The sequence below is a fragment of the Bos indicus genome, chromosome 10 (assembly GCF_029378745.1).
Source record: "Bos indicus isolate NIAB-ARS_2022 breed Sahiwal x Tharparkar chromosome 10, NIAB-ARS_B.indTharparkar_mat_pri_1.0, whole genome shotgun sequence".
Taxonomy (NCBI): Eukaryota; Metazoa; Chordata; class Mammalia; order Artiodactyla; family Bovidae; genus Bos; species Bos indicus.
Window position 1 is genome coordinate 85,410,884 of NC_091769.1, and position 24,284 is coordinate 85,435,167.

Sequence of the window (24,284 nt, forward strand, 5' to 3'; positions counted from 1 at the left end):
ATTAATAATAGTGATAAGAATCATGATGTATGGAGTCCCTAGGGCCAGACACCATGTTAAATGCTTTAAAAACAGCAGCTCCTTCAATCGTGGACTCAAACTCCATGAGGCTAGGGCTAGGTCTGTCTTGCTCCTTGCCATATTGTCGTCTTAGAATCTACCTGCAAGATGATAGTAACAACCAACACTTCCAGGAACCTTCTATTGTAGCCTTATTTTGTATATTCATGGTATAACCTTACTCACTATTCTTAGCACTGTACATTTCTAATCTTCATGACAGTTTTAAGGGGTAGGTACTACTATTATTCCCATTTTATGGATGAGGAAACTGAGGCACAGGAGGTAGACAGAAGCTGGATAGATTTCCTAAGATCATCAACTAAGTGATAGAGCTGGAGTCTGAATCCAGAAAATCTGGCTCTGAAGTCCATGCCCTTGATCCCTATACTAACTCAAGGGGTCAGGAGATGCATACAGGTCCACTGTCTGGCTATTTTATAGGTAAAGCAATCGAAGCCAAGAAGGAAGTTAATGATAGGCTCAAAGTCACAGAGCTATTAGGTAACAGATCCAGGATGTGGATGCAGGGTGACTAAGCTAAATGTCTCTGAAAGGCATTTACTCCTCCAGCCCAAGCCCCGGGGGCCTGCCTTTCCCTGTAGCTTCCCCCAACTCCAGAGTCCACAAATGTGCTCAGTCTGGGTCTAGCCTCAGTAGAGCAGCTCAGAGACAGTCCAACCAGGAGTCCTTCCAGAGTACAGTTTCAAGGGTGGGGCTGGCTGCAGGTGACACTGGGTCCTCCCTTCACTGCAGCTTCTAGCAAGTGTGCCTCTCAGAGGGCCTGGGGTTGTCCTTGTTCCCAGCCTCCTAGGGTGGGATGGAGACCGTCTCACTGAGAGCGGGAACTAGCAGCTTCAGACACAAGGTTTGGTCAAGAGATTTTTCATTCTCATCTCTTGGCAAGAGCCGAGTTTCCATCACCCCCATGCTTGTTTTCCATCACTCACGTCCTTGCCCATTGGCTGGCATCTGGCTCATCGTGGATGTCCTGTGATAAGTCAGGGATATGACAACTGCCATTTATGAAACATTCCCATTTATCCTCCCAGGGTAGGCTGGCATAGAAAGGAGGCCAAGAGAGGGATGGAGTCAAAAGAAAACAGCTTTTGACACCAGATTCATTTGATGTTGAGTCTGGCCTCTGCTACTTACAAGCTAGGGAGCTTGGGACAAGTCACCTAACCTTCCTGGAAACTTAAGTTTTCACATTCAAGAAATGGGGATAGAAATTCTTATCTGGAAGGCAGGGCCACTGCTTTGCTCCTGGTTGTCTGTGTGACTGGTACCACAACAAACCCAATTCCACAGAATAAAGGTGAAGGATGCCTTTGAGACTGCATATCCCTGAGTCTACACCTTGCAAGTAAGAATAGCTATGACAGCTTCCAAATGTGGAACCAAGATGCTAGTTGGGTTCTTGTGAAGACCTGATATCATGCTGTGTAAATGGACTCAGGAACATGGGTGCACAGTAGGCAAGGCATTATTATGGGATAAGGAGGCAGTCACTGGAGTGAACAGTGCCTGTTTCCCAGACAACCTCTGCAATGAGGGATGTCCCTGACTAGTTCTGGCTCCTATGTGAACCAGGCCAGAGCAGATGAAGACCTACCTTCCAACAGCCCTGTTAGCAAGGCCTCAGCTTCCATATCCTATAAGCTTTCCTCTTACTTCTCAGATTGACCTCATGGTGACCAGAGAGGGCACTGGATACTCTGGCAGTAGGCTGGGAGAGTTATGGGATTTCAATCTATTTGGAAGTTTGCTGTTGACTAGCCCAGAAATCCTGAATGGAATTTCTCACCAGCCTTGTTTTTTAGGGTCTGCCCAAAGCAACTGACCCTATCTTTATTTCCCCTTTCTTTCAAGTCAAGAAGCCCTTATTAAAAGCCTACTATATGCTATGCTAGGCACAGTGGAGGGAAGTATTAAATACCAAGGTGGACAGACAGTCCTCAGCCCCAAAAAGCTCACAGAAGAATTAGCTGAGGAGATGGAGTGCAGGCACTCCGGGGTCCATGGTGCGTGCGTGTGTGTGTGTGTGTGTGTGTGTGTGTGTAGAATTGCCTTCACTCAACACTTGGACCCAAAGGAGCCCTCCTCCCCGAAAGCAAGGAATCAGTAGCCTTTGGAATTCAGGCATTTCTTATTTCTCCGGGTGAGGGGCCTGCCTGCATAAAGCAGTTTCCTGCTGCCTCTCATGGACCAGTTCCCTTTCAACTGGCCCAGTTGGGTGCAATTCTGCAGCTTCCAACACAGGAGTTAGTCAAGGGATCCCCTGTAGACTGGGGACAGAAGCGCACCTTTTGGTTGCCCCTCACACCCTCCTCCTTCCCTCCACATTAACAATGCTCTCCTCTTCATTTGTTTGCTCAGTGAACTCTAAGGTATAGCAGACCCTCTGACTTGTCCACCTGATTGACTGGGAAGCCCTAGCTCCTAGCTCAGAGCTGGTAGGGGCTCATTACTTAATTAGTTAAGGGAGTGGATAGAAGAGCAAATCTTTTGGGCGAACTTCATGCTTTATTCTAGGAAAATGTTCAGATGTCCAGCGTTGTTCTCCAGAAGAAGTCACCACCACTCCTCTTTACCTTCAGGGATCCCTACACCTGACCCCTTTATTCATTCATTCATTGGGGGATATTTACTGAGTAGCTCTTCTGAACTAGGCATTGTATCCTGTGCTTTGGAGATCCCCACGTCTCCCACTTCAAACCCCAGGCCCTTCCTTCTCCCCATTGCCACCACACAGCTTGCCCAGGAAGCTTGCTCCTTCCTTGCTCTTCCTTTTCCCAGGGGTCCCATATTTGGGCTTCTTTGACCCTGCCAAACCTGAATAGGAGTTGAGGGAGGGAGGGAGCAAGGCTCCCAGTCTCTAGGATCTGCCCTCATCCCATCCTCCCACCCTACTCCAGGGACAGTCTAAGCTGGCTCTGCCCAGAATCCCCAGCCACCCACCTCCTGGGACTGCCCTGAATCTTGTTGCCTCATCTCAGTCTCTGGGGGCCCCTGCCCATGGGTGTCCTACAGAGCCCACCGGGTGCCCCGGCCCTCAGCGCCCTGGCCCCTCAGCGCTGCCTGCGGAGGGAGCTGCCAGCTTTTTGGAATTCCTAATCGCTCTTGGCCCCGGTGATTGGCTGCTCAGCTCTGACCCCACTTGGGCTGCCGCCTGGTTGGATAAAAGGGGAATCTCCTTGGGGCTCCAGAGCATTAGACATCGCAGGGGGCACCTGGGACCAACTTCGTGAAGCGGGGAGCCAGCCGGGGGGGTGGGGGGAGCACAAGACTTTCGGCCTCGGCCCCTCCAAAGAGCCAAGAGATGACCGGGAAAGCAGGGGAAGCGCTGAACAAGCCCAAAGCCGAGACAGTGGCCAAGAGTACCTCCGGGAGCGCCCCGGCCAGGTGCACCGGGTTTGGCATTCAGGAGATCCTGGGCTTGAACAAGGAGCCCCCCAGCTCCCACCCGCGTGCTACCCTCGACGGTCTGGCCCCCGGGCACTTGCTGGCTGCGCGCTCCGTGCTCAGTCCCGCAGGAGTGGGCGGCATGGGGCTACTGGGGCCCGGGGGGCTCCCCGGCTTCTACGCACAGCCCACCTTCCTGGAAGTGCTGTCCGACCCGCAGAGCGTCCACTTACAGCCGCTGGGCAGAGCGTCGGGGCCGCTGGACACCAGCCAGACGGCCAGCTCGGGTAGGTGAGGGTGAGGCTGTGTGGCTTCCCCGACTGGGGTGAGAACCGGGAACCCCACGCTGTCGGCTCTGGCTTGCATCGCCAGGCCTGCTCCTCCGGGTGCAGAAGTTGGTGCCAGGCCAAAGGGTCGCAGCGCGGGCCTGGGGCCGGCGCGCCCTGGGCCGGGGGGACGGGAAAATGCTCCCCGCGGTGGCCGGCTTTGGGCCCCAGCGTTTCCGGCAGCCGAGCTGTCCTGTCTGCGCGTTGAACCCGGTTCTGCGGCAGCGCCCGGTTGGGGCCCCACTGGAAAAGAGGCTTAGGGTGTCGGAGCCCGTGGGGCAGGCCAGGGGTCCCCCTTCTCTGCTCCACTTGGGCCGCGGCCTCCCAAAGGAACCACGCTCCTACAGCCCGATTCCGTTTCGGGCGTGAGCACCGGGGAAGCCGATGCCAGCTTAGGGCCCCAGCCCTGATGTCCAAAGTTGTCTTGCCCTTCTTCCTTCTCTCTGTTCCAACCCCCCACCCACCCACCCCGCACTGGTCAGCTGGGTTTGATTTTTCCCCTCGCGAGCTTCAGGACCACCTGGCCACCGCGGCAGCCCAAGCGGTCGGCATCCGCGATCCCACCTGAGCGTCACCGTATCCGGGATCCCGACCCTCGCGGGCTGGGGGGCCACCGAACCTACGGGCCGCTTTCCCGGCCGCACCTCTCCGTCGGCTCGGCCCTCCGCCTCTGATTCGCGCTCTTCGATTCCCCCGATTTTCCGCTCTCGTTTTATTTATTTATTTTTATTAATATCTGGAGGGGCAACGAAAAGTGGCGCGCCGCAGTCTCTCCAGTCCCGAGCGGGGCCGCACGGTGCGGGCAGTGGAAAGGGGGCTGTGCCCGAGAAGCCCCTCTCTCTTCCCGGGGTCCAGCTCTCCGCGCCCTGGGCTCTGCTCCGAGGGGATGGGGGGCCACCTTCTGCGCCCCGGCGCCGGGGCTGAGCGCAGGGGAGGGCGCTGAGCCCCGAGCACCGCCGGAGGGGGACCCTGCGACCCAGGAGGCTGTCTCGCTCCCCTGCCGTCCGCGTCCCAGGCGTGTCGGGGCCTTTGCTTCTCTTAAAACGAAATCCGTCCACCACCTCCGGATTCCGGCGCCGGCATGGGTAGAAACAGCCTCGGCTTAGGGATGGGGTCGCCCTCGCCGAGGGCTTCCCGGGGAGACTGAGCAGGCCGGGCGGCTCCCCGAGGCCGCCGGGAGTGGGCCCCTCGCGGGGCTTCGGGAGCCCGACGCACCCGGGGGTTGCCGTGCGCGCCCCCTCTCCATTCTGCCGCCTGTGCCTCCGCCCGCTTTTCAGATTCTGAAGATGTTTCCTCCAGCGACCGAAAAATGTCCAAATCGGCTTTGAACCAGACCAAGAAACGGAAGAAGCGGCGACACAGGTAAGGCCCCTGCAGCGCCTTCCGTCACCTTCGTGCTCACCCATCCCCTGCGGTCCCTAGTTCGAAGGATCGGGTCCCTTGGACCCGAATCTTGCCGGCTGTAGATCTGAGGTCCGCGGCTGTGCCGGGACGGGGAGGTCGGACCGGGAGACCTGGAGTTTGGGGACATCCTCCCGGGGCCCTGGCGTCCGGCCATGCCGGGTGAGGATTAGGAGAGGCCGCCGAGGAAGCCGCGCGTTTCAGGCTTTCTCCCCTTCTCCGGGAGAAAGGAAAGGCCTCAAATAGGGCCAAACCCTACCCAGAGAGAGGCTGGAAACACCCATATGTCATCCCGGCCTCTGCACATTAGGAGAGTCGCGCACATCTCTGGGCGGACAGGTCGGCTCTCGCCTCCCGCCCCAGCGGGTTCCTCTGCCCCCTGCCCGGCTCCCCGTTCCTCTCCGCTGTCGCTGTCAGCGCCGCCAACCCCCCTGTCTTTCTGCTCCCATCGCTGGCCAAATCTTGAGCGTGATATCCGCATGGATGGCAAATTTGCTTTCGGGTTCTGCTCCTCTGATCCGTAAGCCTCAGTTTCCTTGTCTGTAAAATGGGGAGGGAGGAGGAGTGTGTGGACCGGATGCCCCCGCCAGCCCTGGCTGGAGTTGAGTGGGCTGCATTGCAGCAGACAGACGAAAAAGAGAGAGGTTATTTGGCTTTGTTTCCCTTTAAATATTTTAAAAAACAGACATCACTTGCACAAAGTTAAAATTCAGTCCTGCAAAGTAATGCCCTTGCCTGAGACCCGCGTTCTCTTCCGTGGCCCGCACCTCCGCTACCAATTCCTAGTGTAAATTTATCTGGAGGGTTTTAAGAAATAAAGGCTCGTGAGAAACAAAAATCGACCAGACTTTCTGCGGGTGCTGCTTGCAGGCGCTGCCCTGCGCTCGCCCTGGCTCTGTTTTCCCGATTCCCTCGCTGTCCCTGTGTGGGTGGGCTCCCCCCTAGGGTTCCCTCCCGACCTGTGGGCATTTCCCCCTGGGGCGCTCTCCTCCCCACCCACCTCATCCTCTTCTCCCCAGTTTGTCTCATCCTCTTTGCACACTGTCTCTGGGTGCTTGTCTGCGTTTCTCTCTTGCTTCACTCCCGGAAATGATCCCACATTTTAAATCGGCTCTTCCTGACTTCTCAGACCCCTACAGGTTTCCACTTGAATGTGGGTGAACTTTGGCTTGGTTTCTTGGTGACCTCGGTTTGTTCCCTTCAGGCAGCTGTTTGTTTTTGTTTTGTTGTGTTTTATTGTGAACGGAAGCGTTGTTTTTAGTCCTGATCCTGGGTCATTTTTTTTATAGTCATCGTTTCAACAAATATTCATTAAAACACCTCCTATGCACCCAACTCAGGCTGGTCCCAGGCTAGCAGGTTGTGTGGGGGGGTGGTGCGTCGGTAATCCTGTCTGCCTTTGGGCTGCCGGAGGGCAGGTGGGAGTCTGGCTGACCGGCTTCTGTGCTGCTGCCCGAATTGGGGTGGGGGAGGGATTCCCCGAGCAAGGAGAGCAAGGACAGTGTTTCTGCACAGGGGCATCTCCTTGTGTGGCACTTGGAGCTGCCTGACACGCAGTCCAAAGTCCATGCTTAAGGTTCTCGACCCTCTGTCCTCACTTGATACCCTCTCCCCTGGGAAAAACTTTGGGTGCTTCAGAAGGGTCCCCTAGGAGACTGGTCAACTGCACTAGGTTTCAGGCTATTTCTAATGTGTGAGGGGAACAGATTATTGAAGACAGGAGAATGGCTGGTGCCATTTTTAATTAGTAAAAAAAAAAAAATCTGAGCATCTCTCGATTGGGGAGTTCAGGTAAGAAACCTTGGACTCTGGTGGTAAGAGATGAAGATCCCTTAACCTCCCAGAAACATAGGGGGCTTGAAGGAGTTAGAGAGGGGAGTGGGGATGGAGTCTTCCGATTTTCTTCTTCTCTTTACCTGTGAGGCTCAGTTGCAATGGGAAACTGAAGGGTCTGGTGGATTACTTCAGCCGTGTCTGACTCTTTGCGACCCCCATGGACTGAGTCCGCCAGATTCTTCTGTTCCTGGGATTTTTCAGGCAAGTCTGGGGATCTGAGGCATCATTTCACTTTGTTTCGTTTCTTAATTCCTTTCTTCCTTTCTTGTTTTTGTTTTGTTCTTTTTTTTTTTTTTTTAATAAGAGTTCTCCCAAGCAGAGTCTGGCACTTGAACCACTGAATAATCTGCCATCATCTCTCTTCTTTGGCTTTGGCCAGGCCACAATAGCTGTGGGTTTTATTTTTCCTAGTTTTGAAGAAGCCGTACACGTTTTGATTGTTTATTTTGACTGTCTGTTCAGGGGCCCTTTCAGTAAGTGGCAAGAGAGAAATAGAAAGCAGCAGATCTTCAAAATTCTGAAGAATTAACTTTCTGTATACATAAGCATTCCATTGCCCCCAAGAGAATAGGAGCAACGATTTAGAATCAAACCAGTCATTTTCCATAAAGAGCAGAATCTTTCTCTCTCACACATCCCCTGTATCATCCTCCAGGATGCCAACGCCAACACCGGCAGGAGGAATACCTGGGGTTTCCATCCATGCTCTTCCCTCAGGCTGGGTGACATCAGGGGCTGCAGCGAGGGATTTTACCACGCCGCCCCCTCATACTGGTCCCAGGGTTCAAATCCCAGAGGCTCTACTTCAACCATTGTAGAAGCTGAGTCTGTAAAATCTGTACAGTATTACACCCCAGATTGTTGAGGAGGGTGCAGGATAAAGGTCGCCTAGAACTTGGTGAAATTCAGGTTTGAAAAGAGAAGAATTTATGTTGGTAAGGGGGTGTGTAGTGTATTTATTTGAGAAAGGGGGATTACAAACCCCCTAAATATCGGAGGTGGAAAACTGTGTGTTGGAGCATATCCATTTGCTAGCGAAGAGGATGTAGCTTTTACTGGACTCTTAAAGCAGTTTATGTTAATAACTCAAAATAGGTCGATGTAAATAGCTCTGCGGGGGTTGGGGGCTGTGTAGGTAGGCTCTCTTGGGATGACCAGAGTGAACTGCCCCTAAATGCGGCTCCTGCTGGGTGAGTGGGTGAGCCTGGGTGTGGTGGGATGGTGGGAAGGTGGCCCTTGCCTTCGGAGCACCAGAAAGGACAGAGCACCCCCATTCCCCCCTCTCTGCCCAAGACTCTGAGGGCAGCTCTCCGGAGCCGGCGAGCAGGGTGGGGTGAGGGGCTGGGAGGTGCGGTTAGTTCTCCACTGTAGAAACCCTGGGGGGCTGCTGCATTTGACCTTCCGGTGAGACTTTGAACTCTTGAATACAATTTAAAAGACCAACTCTCCCGTCTGTGAGGGGCGCCTGGGGCGGCAGGTCCTGCCTGAGGCTGGGGCACTTATCTACCTGGTGAGCCCTTCGCTGTGGGCCTGGGAGGAGGAATAGGGGCTTTCTGCAGTTTCCTAAAGCTTGTATCTTAACGCCCTTACCCCAAAGCACTTTCAGGAAGATTCCCAGTATGAAATGTCCCAGAGGGCTGAAATAATGCCCTAAGCACTAGAAGGGAGTGTGGGCCCTCAGACTGGAATGAAGAAGAGTCCAGAGGGTGTGTGGGGATGGGGGCGGGAGAGAGGGGTTGTATTCAATTGCACTGGCCCAGGCTGGGTTTGGGGGCTGTTTAGGAGCCACAGGGGAGGGCTATTCTGTCCTCTCTGGGACAAACTCTTTCCATTTTCGGGGTTTGCTGGGTTTGACTCTCTGGGTTTGCTCCCCTCAGGACAATCTTTACCTCCTACCAGCTAGAGGAGCTGGAGAAGGCATTCAATGAAGCCCACTACCCTGACGTCTATGCCCGGGAGATGCTGGCCATGAAAACGGAGCTGCCCGAAGACAGGATACAGGTAAAACAGCCCTGAGTCCCTCTCTCACACTTTCTTCACCCTCAGGGACATCAACTGCCCCAGGCTCCCACATACCCCTCTTTCACCCTCCTGCCCCAGTGTGTGCTTGTCTGTAATCACCTCCTCGTGCAACAGTTCATTTAAGCAGATTTTAGCTGAATACCCACCACGTGAGATGGGTGCTGCTGGAGGGACTGGAGTCTTGGCAGACAAGACGCGGCCTGTGGCTGCAGACTGTGGGCTTCCTGAGGAGTATGGCAGGCCGGGAGAGGCACCTATGTGGGTCTAGGGTTCTGAGCAGGGTCTCTGGCGCGCCAGGTGTCTCCCAGGAGGTAAACGTCTGCTTCAAGGCCTGGGTGCCTGGGGGTGGAGGGGAGCTGCCTCCCCCATGAGGAAGACCTTGCCCTCTCCCTTCCTACCTACTTCCCACTGCCTCCATCCCAGCAGCTGGTCCTGCCCAGGGCTCCTGCTCCTGGACGTCTCCTGGACCAGCTCATTAAGTCGTTCCCCTCACCTCCTTACTGGAGAGTTTTGTGGAGAGTCAGCCCTGACTAGTTGGGGCTGTCCTCAGCTGTGCTGGGCACCAGGCCTCCTTTCAGCAGCAGCAGGATCCTCCCAAGTCCAGGACTCCCCTTGGCAGACAGGAATGGGTTGCTTAATCATTTCTCCAGGAGGAAATGAAGTCTGATGATTCTCCAGACAGGGCCTCTAAGGAAGGAGGGCTGGGGTGGAAAAACATTTCCAGAAGATTTGAGGTTGCCATAGCTAATTCAAGACCTTGAACCAGAGCTGCTTCTGTCGGGACACCTGAGTGGCCCGGAGTAGTTGACCTGCCAAGGCTGGGAAAGGCAGGGAGGGTCCGGACTTCCTGAAACCGTTCTGCTCCAAATTTCCTCCTCCTTTTTGTCTCCAGGTGTGATGTGTGTTGGGGAGCAGGGGGAGGAGCGGGGAGGGGACAAGTCCAGCAAAGGAACCAAATAAGGTGTGTAGGTTCTTTGCACTCGCTTGCTGGAGAACCAGAGAATGGGGAATGAAGCGAGAGCTGCTTTTCCAGAAGAGCCTTCCTCTCCCCTGGAAGTCTATTGGGAATTTCAGCCAATGGCTTTAGACGGTGACACTAACAATAAGCTCAATTATTCATAAGCAGATTATCTGTTTGGTACATTATCCATGGTGGCCTGGATCCATCATCCCCACCCAACTAAGTTCCAGTGGGGAAAGGCTGGATGTTGATTTTGAATCCTCTGTGTGTGTAAGCCAAGACCCAATCCAATTCATGTGTGGTGGTAACCCCTACCTGGTCTTTATTAGGGTAGAGCTGGTCCTTACAAGCAGCCAGGGTTGGTGAGGTTGCCAGACTTCCCCTTTGGTTGGTTGCACGTTTGCACTATTGACCAGTAGAATGGAACAGCTCGTCTCTTGCAGTGGTTGTCCTAAAATCTGGCCGTGGTGGTGGTAGTGGTGGGTGGGAGAGTCCAAAGGCTGTAAGGAGAGCTTGCCCTCAGCTGTAACTGCATTGCTATAAATGCTCAGCCTGCAGACTCTAGACTTCTTAAAATTGTCTGAGGGGTTGTCTACAGGTTGGTGTCTGAAATCACCAGCACCAGCATGGAGGAGCCAAGGGTGTGGAGTACATTGATTCCCTGGACTGCAAGGATTGACTGTGGAATCTGTGGCTATCGGTGAGCCAAGGCAAGGGTCTCTGTAACTCTTCCAGCACTGCCTAGTTCTTCAGCTACATGCTGCCCCCAGAAGGTGTGAGTTATCAAATGGCCCAATCCTCAAATATTTTGAAGCTTCCCAGGTGGCATTAGTGGTAAAAGAAACTGCCTCCCAATGCAGGAGACTAAGAGACACAATACGGGTTTGATTCCTGGGTCGGGAAGATCCCCTGGAGAAGGGCATGGCAATCCACTCCAATATTCTTGCTTGGAGAATCCCATGAGCAGAGGAGCCTGGTCCTCTGAGTCCATAGAGTCGCAAAGAGTCAGACACGATTGAAACGACTTAGCACGCATGCCCAACCAAATGTTTTACCAAGTGGCCTGGGAAAGGACTTCACATCTATTAGTGACAACTATCTATCAAAGCTCCAACCCGCAGAGCAATTCCTGTGTGGCTGGTGTTCTAAGTACAGGGCGTGCACAGGAGCGGCAAGGTGGTGCAGTGATTAGGGACACTCACTTCAGAGTTGGACCATCCTGGCCTCACCAGGTACCAGCTGAATGACTGTGGGCAGGTCACACTTCACCAGCCTGAGCCTCCATTGCTCATCTGTAAAATGGGTATGACAGTGGCAGTTGCAGCTGTGATGAAGCCATGTGTGTGGTGTTTAGCAGCGGCCCAGCCTGGGGCCCGGCTGTCCACCTGGGGCTGACCATTCCACCAATGGATGCACTCTGTTGTTGTTTAGTCATGTCCGAATCTTTTGTGACCCCACGGACTGTAGCATGCCAGGCTCCTCTGCCCTCTACTATCTCTTGGAGTTTGCTCAAATTCATGTCCGTTGGGTCGGTGGTGCTATCTAACCATCTCATCCTCTGCCACCTTCTTCTCCTTTTGCCATGAAAAGAAGGAAGGGGGGAAGTTTTAGAGTCTCCAAGTCTGAAGTTAGACATCCTCAGGTGGAATGGGAAGGTTAAGGGACTGGATATTCAATCAAGGATCCAGATCTTAGTTCTGGCTCTGACACCGACCAGGTATGGCAGAAGCCAAGTCACTTCCCATCTCTCATCTGTGAAAGGAAGAGGGGGAGTCCCTCCCAGCGGGCCGTCTGCTCAGGGTCACCTCTCTCATTCTGACTCTGGGCTGCCGTTGGTGGAATGTTCGGCCCCAGGTGGACAGCTGGACCCACCCAAGGAAGCCCCTGGATGTGTCTGAGACCTACTGTCTAATGAGAACCCAGTGTAGATGTGAAAAGTCAGACATGTGCTGTGCTTAGTCACTTTCCATGCCTTTTTTCATCACTTCTTTACAACAACTAGCTGAGTTAGATGCTATTCTTATCCCCACTTTCTGGATGAGGTAACTGAAGGGCTGAGAGGTGAAGTAAGTGGTGGACTGGGATTCAAACCCAGTACCATTCAAGTACTATCTCAAGAGAGCAAATGAAGGTAAAGGGAACACTTATGTACAGAAACTGGAATAATTAATGCCAATTGCAGTGATGAGGGGTCAAACCCCTTAATAGTGGCTGATTTCCTCAACCTTTATGCTTTGAGGGCAAGCACTTTCCCCCTCTACATCTCTCTAAGTTGGGGTGAAGGGATAAGTTGCACTGTTAGGGGAAGAAGAGATTTCTAGTATTCATATCAGTTCAGTTCAGTTCAGTCACTCAGTCGTGTCTGACTCTTTGCAACCCCATGGACCTCAGCATACCAGGCTTCCCTGTCTATCACCAACTCCTGGAGCTTGCTCAAACTCATGTCCATTGAGTCAGTGATGCCATCCTGACTTCATCAGTCATCCTCTGTTGCCCCGTTCTCCTCCTGCCTTCAATCTTTCCCAGCATCAGGGTGTTTTCCAAGGAGTCAGTTCTTCGCATCAGGTGGCCAAAGTATTGGAGTTTCAGCTTAGCATCAGTACTTCCAATGAATATTCAGGACTGATTTCCTTTAGGATGGACTTCATATCAGAGCCAGATGCAAAATCCTTTCTGTGTCTCTGAGAAATGCTAGGATGTGGCATTCTGGAAGCCCCCACCGGATGTCAGCCCTGGGGAAGAGGAAATGGTTTCCAGACTGAGTTTATTTCCTCTGTGGGTCATTTATTCTCAGTATTTTGATACATTCACTTATGTGTTTACTGTATTTTTTTCTGACAGAAGTTATACTTATTTAGAATGCCTACATTACAGATGTGCAAGTAAACAGAGCCATCTCACCTCCACTCTTAGCAACCTGGTATGTTTGGAAGGATGAGGTTTGGATTCTCTGACTAGCGCTGTTCCATTCTGTCTCTTTTAACGTGGTCCCTGCCCAAGGGTGGGGAACAAAGTTTTAGAGGGTTCCATCCCAGAAGTTAATAGATAACCACATGACTGGGAAAAGACTGCAGTGTGTCTCAGCCGGGGAAATGGATTAGAAACACAGGGCAGCTTTTTATTTTTTACTTTTTTAAAAAAAGTTTTGGCTGCACTGGGTTTTTGTTGAGGCATGCAGGCCCTTCAGGACTTCCCTGGTGGCTCAGCATTAAAGAATCTGCCAGCAATGCAGGGGATGCAGGAGACTTGGGTTCAGTTCCTGGGTGGGGAAGATCCCTGGGAGGAGGGCATGACAACCCACTCCAGTATTCATGCCTGGAGAATCCCATGGACAGAGAAGCCTGGTGGGCTCCATGGGGTTGCAAGGAGTCAGACATGACTGAAGTGACTGAGCATGCAGGCTGTTGTAGGTCTTACCTTGAGGCATGTGGGATCTTAGTTCCCTAATCATCCCTTGCACTGGAAGGCAGATTCTTAACCATTGGACCACCCGGGAAGTCCCAGGGCAGCTTTTAAAAAATTACTCATGCCAGAGATTTCCCTGATGGTCCAGTGGCTAAGACTCTGTTCTCCCAAAGCAGGAGGCCCAGGTGCGATTCCTGGTCAGAGAGCTAGATCCCACATGCTGCCACTAAGAACCTGGTGCAGCCAAATAAATAAATATTTAAAGTAAAATAAAATTACTTGTGCCAGCCTCCCACACTTAGCAACACTGATTTAATTGGTTTGGTGTGTAGCTATGGCATTTCTTTTTTTTTAATTTTGGGGTACACTGGGTCTTCATCGCTGCACAAGGCTTTCTCTAGTTGTGACAAGCGGTGGCTACTCTTTTTTTTTCTTTCTCAAAGTTCTCAAATGCCTTTATTTTGAGAAACTAAAATTGAAAATATAACTTCAAGATTTCTAGACTATTGTATTATTTTTTCCTTTTAAAAAATGTATTCATTTTTGATTGGAGGGTAAATGCTTTACAATTATTGTGTTGGTTTCTGCCATACATCAACATGAATCAGCCATAGGTATACATATATTCCCTCCCTCTTGAACTTCTCTCCCACCTCCCACCCCATTCCACCCCCCCTCCACCCCAGGGATTCATCTTTAGTTGCCATGAGCAGGTTTCCCATTGCAGAGGGCTTCTCTTGTTGTGGAATACAGGCTCTAGGGCTCAAGGGTTTCAGTTCTTGCAGCACATGGGTCAGTAGCTGTGGTGCACAGGCTTAGTTGCTCCGCAGCATGTGGGATCTTCCGGGGCCAGGGATTGAACCCGTGTCTCCTGCATTGGCAGGTGGATTCCCCGGACCACCAGGGAAGCCCTGTTTGTTTTTAAAGCTCTCCAGGTGACTGTATGTAACCAGTGTAAAAATGCTGGGTCAGAGGCTCAGGAAAAGTGTCTCTGCTTTAAGTGAGTTAATATGAGTGGAAGAAAGTGGAGTATTGGGTGACACAGTGGAGTGACCTGTCCAGGAATTCAGGGAAGGATGCTCCCTGGGCCTGCCAGGAAACATAGGCAGAGCTGCCCTCTAGTGGACATCAGAGGCTACAGCAAGGTCAAGCTTCTCTGAGCCTGAAGCTGGGACTGGAAAGGGTGTGCTGAAATATGTTGTCAGAAGTGCTGAGTGCGTGTGGAGTGCGAGGTCGTTAAATCACGCCAGCAACTAGCGCAGATTAATCAGCTTCCAATCAGAGGAGAGGAGGGAAGGTAGGTGAATGTGTTGAAAACTGCCATGGGGCTGAAGAAGCAGGGCCTGATAGCCTGGGGCAAGATGGGAGGGCAGGGCCCGGGGGTAGCCAAGGGGCCAGAATGTGCAGAATATCTATTATGCATGGTGTCTCCTTTAGAGGGTGACCATGGAGGGACCTCAGAGGGAAGGAGGCCTGGGCATGTCATCATGTGGGGCTAGAAGGCTGGGAGCTTTCAAGGACAAGAGATGCCCTGCTGCTGCTGCTGCTAAGTCACTTCAGTCGTGTCCGACTCTGTGCGACCCCAGAGATGGCAGCCCACCAGGCTCCCCCATACCCGGGATTCTCCAGGCAAGAACGCTGGAGTGGGTTGCCATTTCCTTCTCCAATGCATGAAAGTGAAAAGTGAAAGTGAAGTCGCTCAGTCGTGTCAGACTCTAGCAACCCCATGGACTGCAGCCCACCAGGCTCCTCTGTCCATGGGATTTTCTAGGCAAAAGTACTGGAGTGGGGTGCCATTGCCTTCTCCAAGAGATGCCCTGGTTACCCACAAACGGGACAGAGGGCTGACAGTGTGGCTGGCTTGAAGGGTGCCCTGGACCAGAAGAGCATCCCTCTGGCAAGAAGCCCTTTTATGGATCCGGTCCATCTGTGAAGGCACGAGCTCTTGGGCCCCTCTCCGCCGGGTGTGGAGGCACCAGCTGTGGACAGCCAGAGGCCTCCTTGCTGGGCTCTCTGAGTGCTACCGGGGCACCACCTGTGAGAGGAAGTGCACCAGGAAACCCAGGCTCTTCCTTGAGCTGGAAGACTTCACCACTCTCCCTCGCCTGGGACTCCCAAGTTGGTGACCCTTAATGTCCCTTGTGAGCCCCTTCTCAGGCACTTGGAGGCCTGGAAGAGGAAGGCAGGGCTCTGATCCTTGCCAGGGTCTGCATACCGGTCCTCCTGAAGAGTTCCGACCTGACTTCCTTGGGCGTGGAGTAGCGGCTTCTAGAAAGTGTGCAGTCTGGAAAGTAAGAGAGGAACTGAAGGAGTACTGTGGGTTTGCCAGAGCTAAGGGACCAAGCAGGAAACAGGGACTAAATGAAGGAATCTCAAAGGTGGGAGATGAGAGGACCCGGCTTATGTGAATAGAGTCACCGAGCATTTGGTCATTTGTCCGTAGAATTCATCCAGCACCAGGCCAATGTTTTCCAGTTCTTACAACATGCTGGGCATTTCCCATGCACTATTCTATTGAATTTTTACAACAAACCTGCGAGGAAGTGGTATCATAGGGCAGACAAAGAATGAGAAGCTCAGAAAGGTTAAGAACATGCCCAAGTTCACAAATGCAGTTGGAGGCAGAACAGAGTTCTCCAGTCCAGGCCTTTTAGCTCCGTCTCATAGCCGTCTGCATAGGTGGTCTCTTACATTTGAGCCTCAGGGGTCTGGGATACATTAGAAATGCAGGGGGTGTTGCACGGGGCATCTGTTTGGCCCCTAGAGGGGAAGTCTAGTCTAGTGTTAGTTACTCAGTCGTGTCTGACTCTTTGAGACCCCATGGACTGTAGCCCACCAGTCTCCTCTGTCCATGGAATTCTCCAGGCAAGAATAGCAGAGTGGGTTGCCATTTCCTTCTCCAGGGGACCTTTCCAACACAGGGATCGAACCTGTGTCTCCTGCGTTGCAGGCAGATTCTTCACTGTGTGAGCCACCAGGGAACCCCCTAGAGGGGAAACTAGAGACTATCTGTATTAAAATCTTACAGCCTGGAGGTTAATTCTGTCCCCCCCCACACCTCCTGGGGTGGTGGTTGATATTATTATTTGTCAGTCCAGCCTCGCTGCAGGGCATGTCTTGGAAGAGGCCAAAGGAGCAAGTAATGCCACTAACGAACCTGCTCCCTGCGCAGACTCCCACTGACTTTCTGTGCCTCCACTGAAATAAAAATGAAAGTGAAAGTCGCTCAGTCGTGTCTGACTCTTTTCAACCTCATGGACTATACAGTCCATGGAATTCTCCAGGCCAGAATACTGGAGTGGGTAGCCTTTCCCTTCTCCTGGGGATCTTCCCAACCCAGGGATCAAACCCAGGTCTCCCGCATTGCAGGTGAATTCTTTATCAGCCTAGCCATAAGAGAAGCCCAAGAATACTGGAGTGAGTAGCCTATCCCTTCTCCAGTGGATCTTCCCGACCCAGGAATCGAACTGGGGTCTCCTGCATTGCAGGCGGATTCTTTACCAACTGAGCTGTCAGGGAAATCAGAAGTAATAATAACTAGCATCTGTTGATGCTAGGATGAGATGAGATGAGATGAGATGAGAATGAGATGGTTGGACGGCATCATCAACTCGATGGACATGACTCTGAGCAAGCTCCAGGAGTTGGTGGTGGACAGGGAGGCCCGGCGTGCTGCAGTCCATGGGGTCACAAAGAGCTGGACACGACTGAGCAACTGAACTAAGCATCTATTGAGCACCTTCTGTGGGACAAACACTGATTTTAGGCACCCCTCACTTATTTCATTAATCCCCAAAACAACTCAGAAAAATAGATATTTTATGCTTGAAGAGACTGAAACTGAGAGAAGGCAAGTAACTTGTCCAAGATGACTTAGCAATTTTTGTCACAGTTGGGAATTCCAGTTCAGGACTACTTTCAATGCGTCTGGCAAATGTTTAGGTTCTGCACACATACTGGTTGCTTCCCGGAAAGGAAGAGAAACGCAAATATGAAGAGTGGTTAGGGTTAATTCTAATTCCTTGTCCACTTCCCTCCAAGGCACCAATGCCACAGCTTCTCTGCCAACTGTCCTAAAGAGAAATTGTTTTGGCTGTCCAGGTTTCTTCTATAAATTGGAGCAGCATCTGGTATTCAAAGAGAGCCAGGCGTTTCAGGAACCCATAACCAAGGGTCCGAATAACTCCTGGATTGAATGACCAGCTGGCGCCAACCCCTCTGGGACTGTCTGTGGACAAAATCTGATCCGCAGACCACTTATTCATTTGTCCAAATCAGGAGACTGGGGAAAATGGTTCTGTTTACAGGTCTCAGAAATGATCTGAATCCCAAGTCGGCACCACCTTCTTTGGTGTTCCAGTAAAGATGCTGTTTCCATCTGAGAGCCCTGCCCCGCCCCCTCTCAAGCTCATGCGATCCTGGGGAAGCCAGGGCAATGCATCTTTCCAGGCAGGGGTGGGGCGGGGGGAGGGGGGCGGTGGTGGTGGTTAATGAGCATCTCTCTGCCTTTGCTTTCTCCACAATCCCTTCTTCAGGATACCTGATTCTAAATTGTGCTGAAACACACTTGTTCCATCAGTTTGTCATCAAAACTCATTCTTGGCAAAAACCAGATGGGACTTCATGCTCTTTATTTGTCCCTCATGCATATGTGGATGTTTTGCTGCAGAAATCAGAACTGATGGATCTGACTACGGGGATGTGCTGCTGCTACAGAATGTTACATAACATGTAGTATATGCACCGCGTATTTTTTCTAAAATCCAAAACAGTCTGGAGTCTGGCCCGCCCCCCCCCCCCCCCCCCCCCCCCCCCGCCCCCGTGGGTTCCAGCGGCCTTGTTGTTCTGTAATGCACTGTATTCAAGCAGGAAGGTCATCTCCTGCCCAGGAGGCAGAGGGCTTACCTAAGATTCATCAAGATAGCCTTCTCAACCTTCTGTGGTCAGACTCGGAATTCCACATTGGCATTCCATCTCTAAGGGGTTCGCGCTTTGCCGTCTTCTCTGTCAGGTGGATGAAACCAGAAGCCACGTACACCTTTCTGTGGCTTATCCCTTTTAGATGCCCCCCCTGTGTGAAAATGTAGCTTAAGACACGTGAGTACGTAGAGGACCACCAAGCGCTAAGGGGGAAGAGGGAACAGGACAGAGGACAGAGGTCTCAGACAAACCGCAGGCCTGGGGTATGGCAGAGGGCCTGCTGGACAGGCAGGGCCCCTGGGGACAGATGTATACACAACGCAGAGCCAGGCCAGGCGGAGGGCCGAGTTCCTCCGAACTCCGTTGCGCACCGCTCTGCGCTCCTTAGCGTCCAGAGCGCAGCCATCTAGTAGCCTTCCGGTGACATAGACCCATTCCTTGACCGGGTTCACTCAGTGCGGTCTGGTTCAGACCGGGGTGGCGGCCTTGCATTGGTTCCACAGCTTTCCAGGAGGTGCCAAACCCACTGGTGGCAAACGTGCAGCTCACCGGGGGCGACGCCACCCGGGGGACTGAGGGGTGGTCGTTTTCTAACAGGCGCGGGCGCGGCTCAGTGTGGGGTTGGAGGGGTCGGGGTGGGGGGCAGTCTGAGGCCGCATCTCTCCCATTTTTAGAAGTTCCTAGTTATTTACAAATGAGGAAATGCCCAAACAGGGTTCACACAACCAGGGGCATTGTAAAGGTGGGCACTGATCATGCGGTCTTTCCGCAAAGCGCCGGTGACCGCGGAGCCCTTAGAGGACCGGCCTCGCGGGGGCGCGGCTGTGCGGCCGGGGCGCCCCCCTTGGCGCCCCCCTTTGCTGGATGAGGCCAGCCACGCTCCGCCGCAGTCCCCGGGCCTCCCGGAGCTGCCGGGGCGCTCACTCCGCCACCTGGCGGCGGCGGCGGAGGTGGGAACCGCAGGGGCGCACGGATTCCACGCCTCCTCTCACCCCCCACCCCCGCGCCCAGGCCTTCCCGCGGCCGAGGCAGCAAAGGGTTAAGCTGTCAGCGGCGCGATGTTAAACAGGTGTCAAAGGCGCCCCATATATCTGCAGATTGAAATCAAATTCTTCGCCGTATAAAAAGATAAATTACCCAGGCGCTGCCGCGCGTCCCACTCATCACGCCAGCGCCAGACGGCAAGCAATTTTTTTTTTTTTTAATGTGCTAACGACCTAATCAAGCAATCAAGTCGGAGAAGATTGCAGAGTGACCGGGGCAGCCATCTGCCGGCGAGCCCCGCATTCATTTCCCGCGCCCCCGCGCGTGGAGAGGGGGCCGGGAAGGGAGCTGCCGGGAGGAAGGGGAGGGGGAGAAAAATCCTAAACAAATTAACACCCAATTTTCCCCGTCTAATTAGTTAAATGAGGAGTGTTTGGGGTCCCCCGGGGAAGGGGAGCGGCTCGCGGCGCGGTTCGCGCTGCCTCCCCAGCATTAATTAGTGCGGGTCAATGCCGCGGATCCCGGGAGAGCAGCCGCTTTAATTTCCCGTGATATTTCAGTGCCTGAGGCCCATCGATTCAAACAGAAATTAACTTATTTTTCAATCAGCCCAGGGCTGCCCCTGGGGGTGACTCTTCTTTTGCCGCCTCCTGAATAGAGCTGGAGCAATTTTTCATCAAAAGCTGAAACCTCCGCCGCCCGGAGGGCTGGGGGCGGGGGCCCAGAGGGAGGGGCGGGGACCTGGTCCAGACGAGGGAATGGAAATCGCCCAGGAAACTAATAGATTTTTCCGAACCGGCCTCTGCCCTCCCCTCCCCCCCACCGCACCCTCTACTTCTGGGGTGCTTGGGCGTCTCACCACCATTACCACCACCCCAGGAGTCAGAGCCTGTGGAGCGGCTGTGAGAGGAACACAAGGGGGACACCGGGACCCCAGGTCCTTCCTGCGTCCACCCGTCTCCCACGGACTGTTCACCAGCTTGAGGGACAGTGCAGCTGGCCTGGCCCTGACTCCTGTCAGCTGCCGGAAACCTCAGGAAAGCTGCTTGGGGGGACCAAGACATAACCCCCTCCTCCAAGCATGGCCGGGACCTTGGGATCGCCTCCAAAAACCCGGCTGGGTGTCGCTGATAGATCCAGCGAACCCCGTGCTCATTCCCACCCTGCAGCAGTCAACTTCGGGTCCAGAGAAGCGCCCCCTAGCGGTTATCTCCCACCGCGGTCTTCTAGGTCCCCACCTTTACGTGCTCTACTCTTCACGAAGAATTTTATCTTCCCTCCCTGACTGAGGGATGGCTGCCCAGCTCCTCCAACTATCACTCAGGGTTAAAGTCCAAACCTGTGGAAAGTGGGTGAGCGGAGGCCCCACAGGGATTGATCAGGACAGGGCAGAGAAGGGAGACTGACTCAGGCCTCCTGGGAGGGTCCCCTGCGCAGGGCTCTGGGTAGGTTCAGGCTTCCTGACACCTGGATGAAATGCCTTGTGCTGCCTGAGTCCACACTCACCTCGCCCGCCTGGGACTGCCCTGGCCTCTGGAGTTCTGGTGCGGAGGAAGAGCCTGAACCAAAGGCACTGCTAGTTCATCCCCTGAAAAGGACTCTGTCCCTCTGCAAGTCAGACAGGGATGCTGGAGGTGTGAACCCTTGTATGAGAGCTATGAGGCTCAGGTTTCTCAGCGGCAAACAGGACCACATGGGAACTGCCCAGCTGCAAGACCCAGTCCGGGAGGCATCTTATTGCATCACCCTAAACTGCTTTGATTGAAAAAAAATTTTTTTTTTACCCATCATATTCTCGCAGAACTTGTATCTCACTCTGGACACCCTGAACCAAGAGGAACCCCAGGGGTACCGAGGGGTGGGTGAGCTTAAGTAAGGATGCCCTTACTTGGAGAAACCAAAGTCACCAGGGAATGGGGCCACTGGCAATCAAAGAGGTGTGGCCCTTAGCTCCAGGCAGGCAGACACGGGTGGGGGGGTGGGGGCGGGGTGGGGGCTGGCCTCTGCCTCATAGAGGACACCCCTGACCTGTTCCTCCGCACTAGCAGGTCTGGTTCCAGAACCGCAGAGCCAAGTGGAGGAAGCGGGAAAAGTGCTGGGGCCGAAGCAGCGTCATGGCCGAGTATGGACTCTACGGGGCCATGGTGCGCCACTCCATTCCCCTGCCGGAGTCCATCCTCAAGTCCGCCAAGGACGGCATCATGGACTCCTGCGCCCCGTGGCTGCTGGGTAAGAGCCCACACCCTCCCTGGGGTCCTGCCCCTGGAGCGAGGGGAGCGGGCTCCCAAGGAGGGGACAGAGCCCTGAGGCAGGAATGCCTGGTGGCCACAACAGCCTGGCGGGAGAGAGGCCCCAGGAAGCTGGCCTCCCAGTCTCCCTTGAGGGAAGAGGGGGGCTCCGAGGGCAGGCTGCACCCAGGGCTGGGTGTCTGCCCCTCGGTGTCTAGGACTCTCATTCTGTGGGTTCTGTCACTCTGTGAGGAGTGGGTGGCTATTGCCCCAGGGGATGTATCCTATTCCCTTGCCAGAGCTGGGGTTGTGGCGAACGAAATCGCCCCTCTTGGGGGCCCCGAGGTCCCTTTGGCCACCATTCTGGCTTTGCCCAAAGGACTTCTTCCCCCTAAATCTCCCCACCTGCCAGTTTGTCTGGGGTTCGGAGATCTGGAATCCCAGAGGGAGGGCGGGGGAAGCAAGTGCTATGCTGGTGAAGGGACAGACAGGATCCCCGGGGTGGGGGTGCCAGGAGCCCAGGGACTTGGCTCGGAGGAGCCCTCTGCCGGGCCTGGTGGTCCGCCGCAGCCTCCGCCCCCACCCCTGGGACGCACGTGACAGCGGTGTGTGTAGTAAGGCTTTCTGCTCGTCCTTAATTCTGGCCTCTCTCTATCTTTGCCGTTTTTTCAGTTCAAGATGGCTTTCCCAGGCGCTTTTCTAAACCCGAATACCAACAATTCTTTTTAGGGATGCACAAAAAGTCGCTGGAGGCGGCAGCCGAGTCAGGGAGGAAGCCCGAGGCGGAGCGCCAGGCGCTGCCCAAGCTCAACAAGACGGAGCCGGAGGAGCGGGGTACCGAGCCCCCCGCTGCCATGTCCCAGGAAGAACTGAGGGAAAACAGCATCGCCGCGCTCCGAGCCAGAGCGCAGGAGCACAGCACCAAGGTGCTGGGGACTGTGTCCGGCCCCGACGGCCTGGCCCGCGGCGCCGAGGAGCCGGAGCGAGAGGAGGCCGCGGACGAAGACAGGCCGGCGGAGAGGCTGAGTCCAGCGCGGCTCGAGGACGTGGCTTAGGCCAAGGGTGCGCGCAGACGCTGGAGCCCCAGGACTCTGCTCTCCTCGGGGGCCTGTGGTGTTGCGAGGTGTTCTCCCAGGCGAGGCCCGGGCCCCGCAGGCCCTCCGTGCACCACCCCCCGGGTGACTCCAGGCACAACTCAGTTGTGGCTGAGGCTTTGGGCCACGCTGAGACATCCCTACCTAGTTCTGACCTGTCCAGCACCTTCCTCATCCTCACAGCCCTGTCTCAGAAGCCTTCCTGCTGCCCCAGACCACCCCCTAAGGCTGCTTCCACTCAGTTCTTCGGCTACTCTCACTGTCTGAATCCACCTCTGGTCTCTTGCTCCAAAGCTCCCTCCTTCCCAGCTCTGTAGCCACCGGTGGATTCTGTTCTGCCTAGACCCAAAGCCCTCAGCTGCAAATACTGCCACCGCGGCCCCGGGGATGGAGAACCTGCTCTCCACTCTGGTGTCCGGAGCACCTCAGCCCCCCAGCAGAACTCTCCTCCCCCTTCCGCAGTGTGGGTGTCCTGTCCTGCCAGCCACCGGGCACCTCTGCCCGCCCCCACCACTGGGGCCCAGATTCCAGATTATACTTGGAAAGCCTCGGCCTTGGGCCCCTCGGCCAGCCTTCATGTCATGCCCTTCAGAGTCAGCGTTGGGAACCCGCCCTCCACACCCAGCCTGTCCCACTGTTCCTCCCCGCAAAGATGCCAGTGTCACAGGGGGGTGGTGTACAATACCTGCAGTGAGGCCAGGGCGGGCCCTGCAGCGAAAGGGCACCTCTCACAGGTGCTCTAGCTACTGCCCCTTTGGGAAGCCAAATCCTCCAGCCGGGACCCTTGGGTATGTGTTCTGGAACATCCTGACCTCTGATACCCTGCCTGTGACCCTGACTTGCTGTGCAAGGCATCCTTCCCCTAGAGCTTCTTGCAAATTACTGGCTTGCTTGAGCCCTGCCTTGGAGCCACCCAATCCAGCTGTAAAATGAACACACAGGAAACCACACATCTTGACTCAACTTATCCAGGTCATTCCTGGAGTGGGCCTGGGGCTATAAATAGGCATCATGAGTTGATCACAAGAAGGGCTTGAGAACAGCTGAAAGGAGAGTAGGGGAGGAGCCGGTGTTAGACCCAAACTATAGGCACACACACCTTCAGGCCAGCTGTGAGCTGTGGAGCGTGTTCTCTAGTCAGGCAGTGATGGTGTTGGAAGAGGGGACGGGGTTTCTTCCTGTCTGCTGATGGGACGACTCATCCATACTGATGGCGTCTTTGCAGCGGTCCCTTCCACCCCCAGGCCAGACACATGTCCCCCTCACTCCCATGGATTTTTCTCTATCATCCCACCCACCTTTGCAGGGAATCCCTTGCAAGAGAAAGGCCTGAGACAGTGAGTTGGGATTTTAATTTCATATCAGAAGTTGATTTCTTATTCATTCCGTTCATGGACCTTTCCCCCAGTTCTTCTTGTCTTTGTCTCCCTTTGGTTTGAAGAGTTAGATGGTAGCCCCTGGTGTGTAAATAATGTACATAGAGTCAGAAGAAAGAAACTTGAAGTGTTTGAAATATGGAACTGTAATAACTTCTAGGTATTCAAAACCTGTGATTTCTGTGCCATTTTCTGTAAAGATACAAGTAAGAATAAAATTGATGTAAAAACAGCAGGGGAGGGATTCAGGAGTCCTCTGTGGATGA

The 24,284-nt window shown here is 54.0% G+C and overlaps 1 protein-coding gene across 1 annotated transcript; it reads left to right on the forward strand.

Moving 5' to 3' along the window:
- The first annotated feature begins 3,382 nt into the window (after positions 1–3,382).
- On the forward strand, positions 3,383–24,160 carry VSX2 (visual system homeobox 2). The gene is made up of 5 exons (XM_019967997.2): positions 3,383–3,752; positions 5,069–5,153; positions 8,906–9,029; positions 21,369–21,549; positions 22,278–24,160. Exons 1-5 carry the CDS (start codon positions 3,383–3,385, stop codon positions 22,601–22,603), a joined length of 1,086 nt encoding a protein of 361 aa, XP_019823556.2. The 3' UTR covers positions 22,604–24,160.
- Positions 24,161–24,284: the final 124 nt, after the last annotated feature.

Excerpts from the sequence above, each read along its gene's own strand:
- VSX2 (XM_019967997.2), top strand. The coding sequence starts at position 3,383 with ATGACCGGGAAAGCAGGGGAAGCGCTGAACAAGCCCAAAGCCGAGACA. Across the intron at positions 3,753-5,068 it reads CAGCCAGACGGCCAGCTCGG|ATTCTGAAGATGTTTCCTCC; the intron begins GTAGGTGAGGGT and ends CCCGCTTTTCAG. Across the intron at positions 9,030-21,368 it reads TGCCCGAAGACAGGATACAG|GTCTGGTTCCAGAACCGCAG; the intron begins GTAAAACAGCCC and ends CCGCACTAGCAG.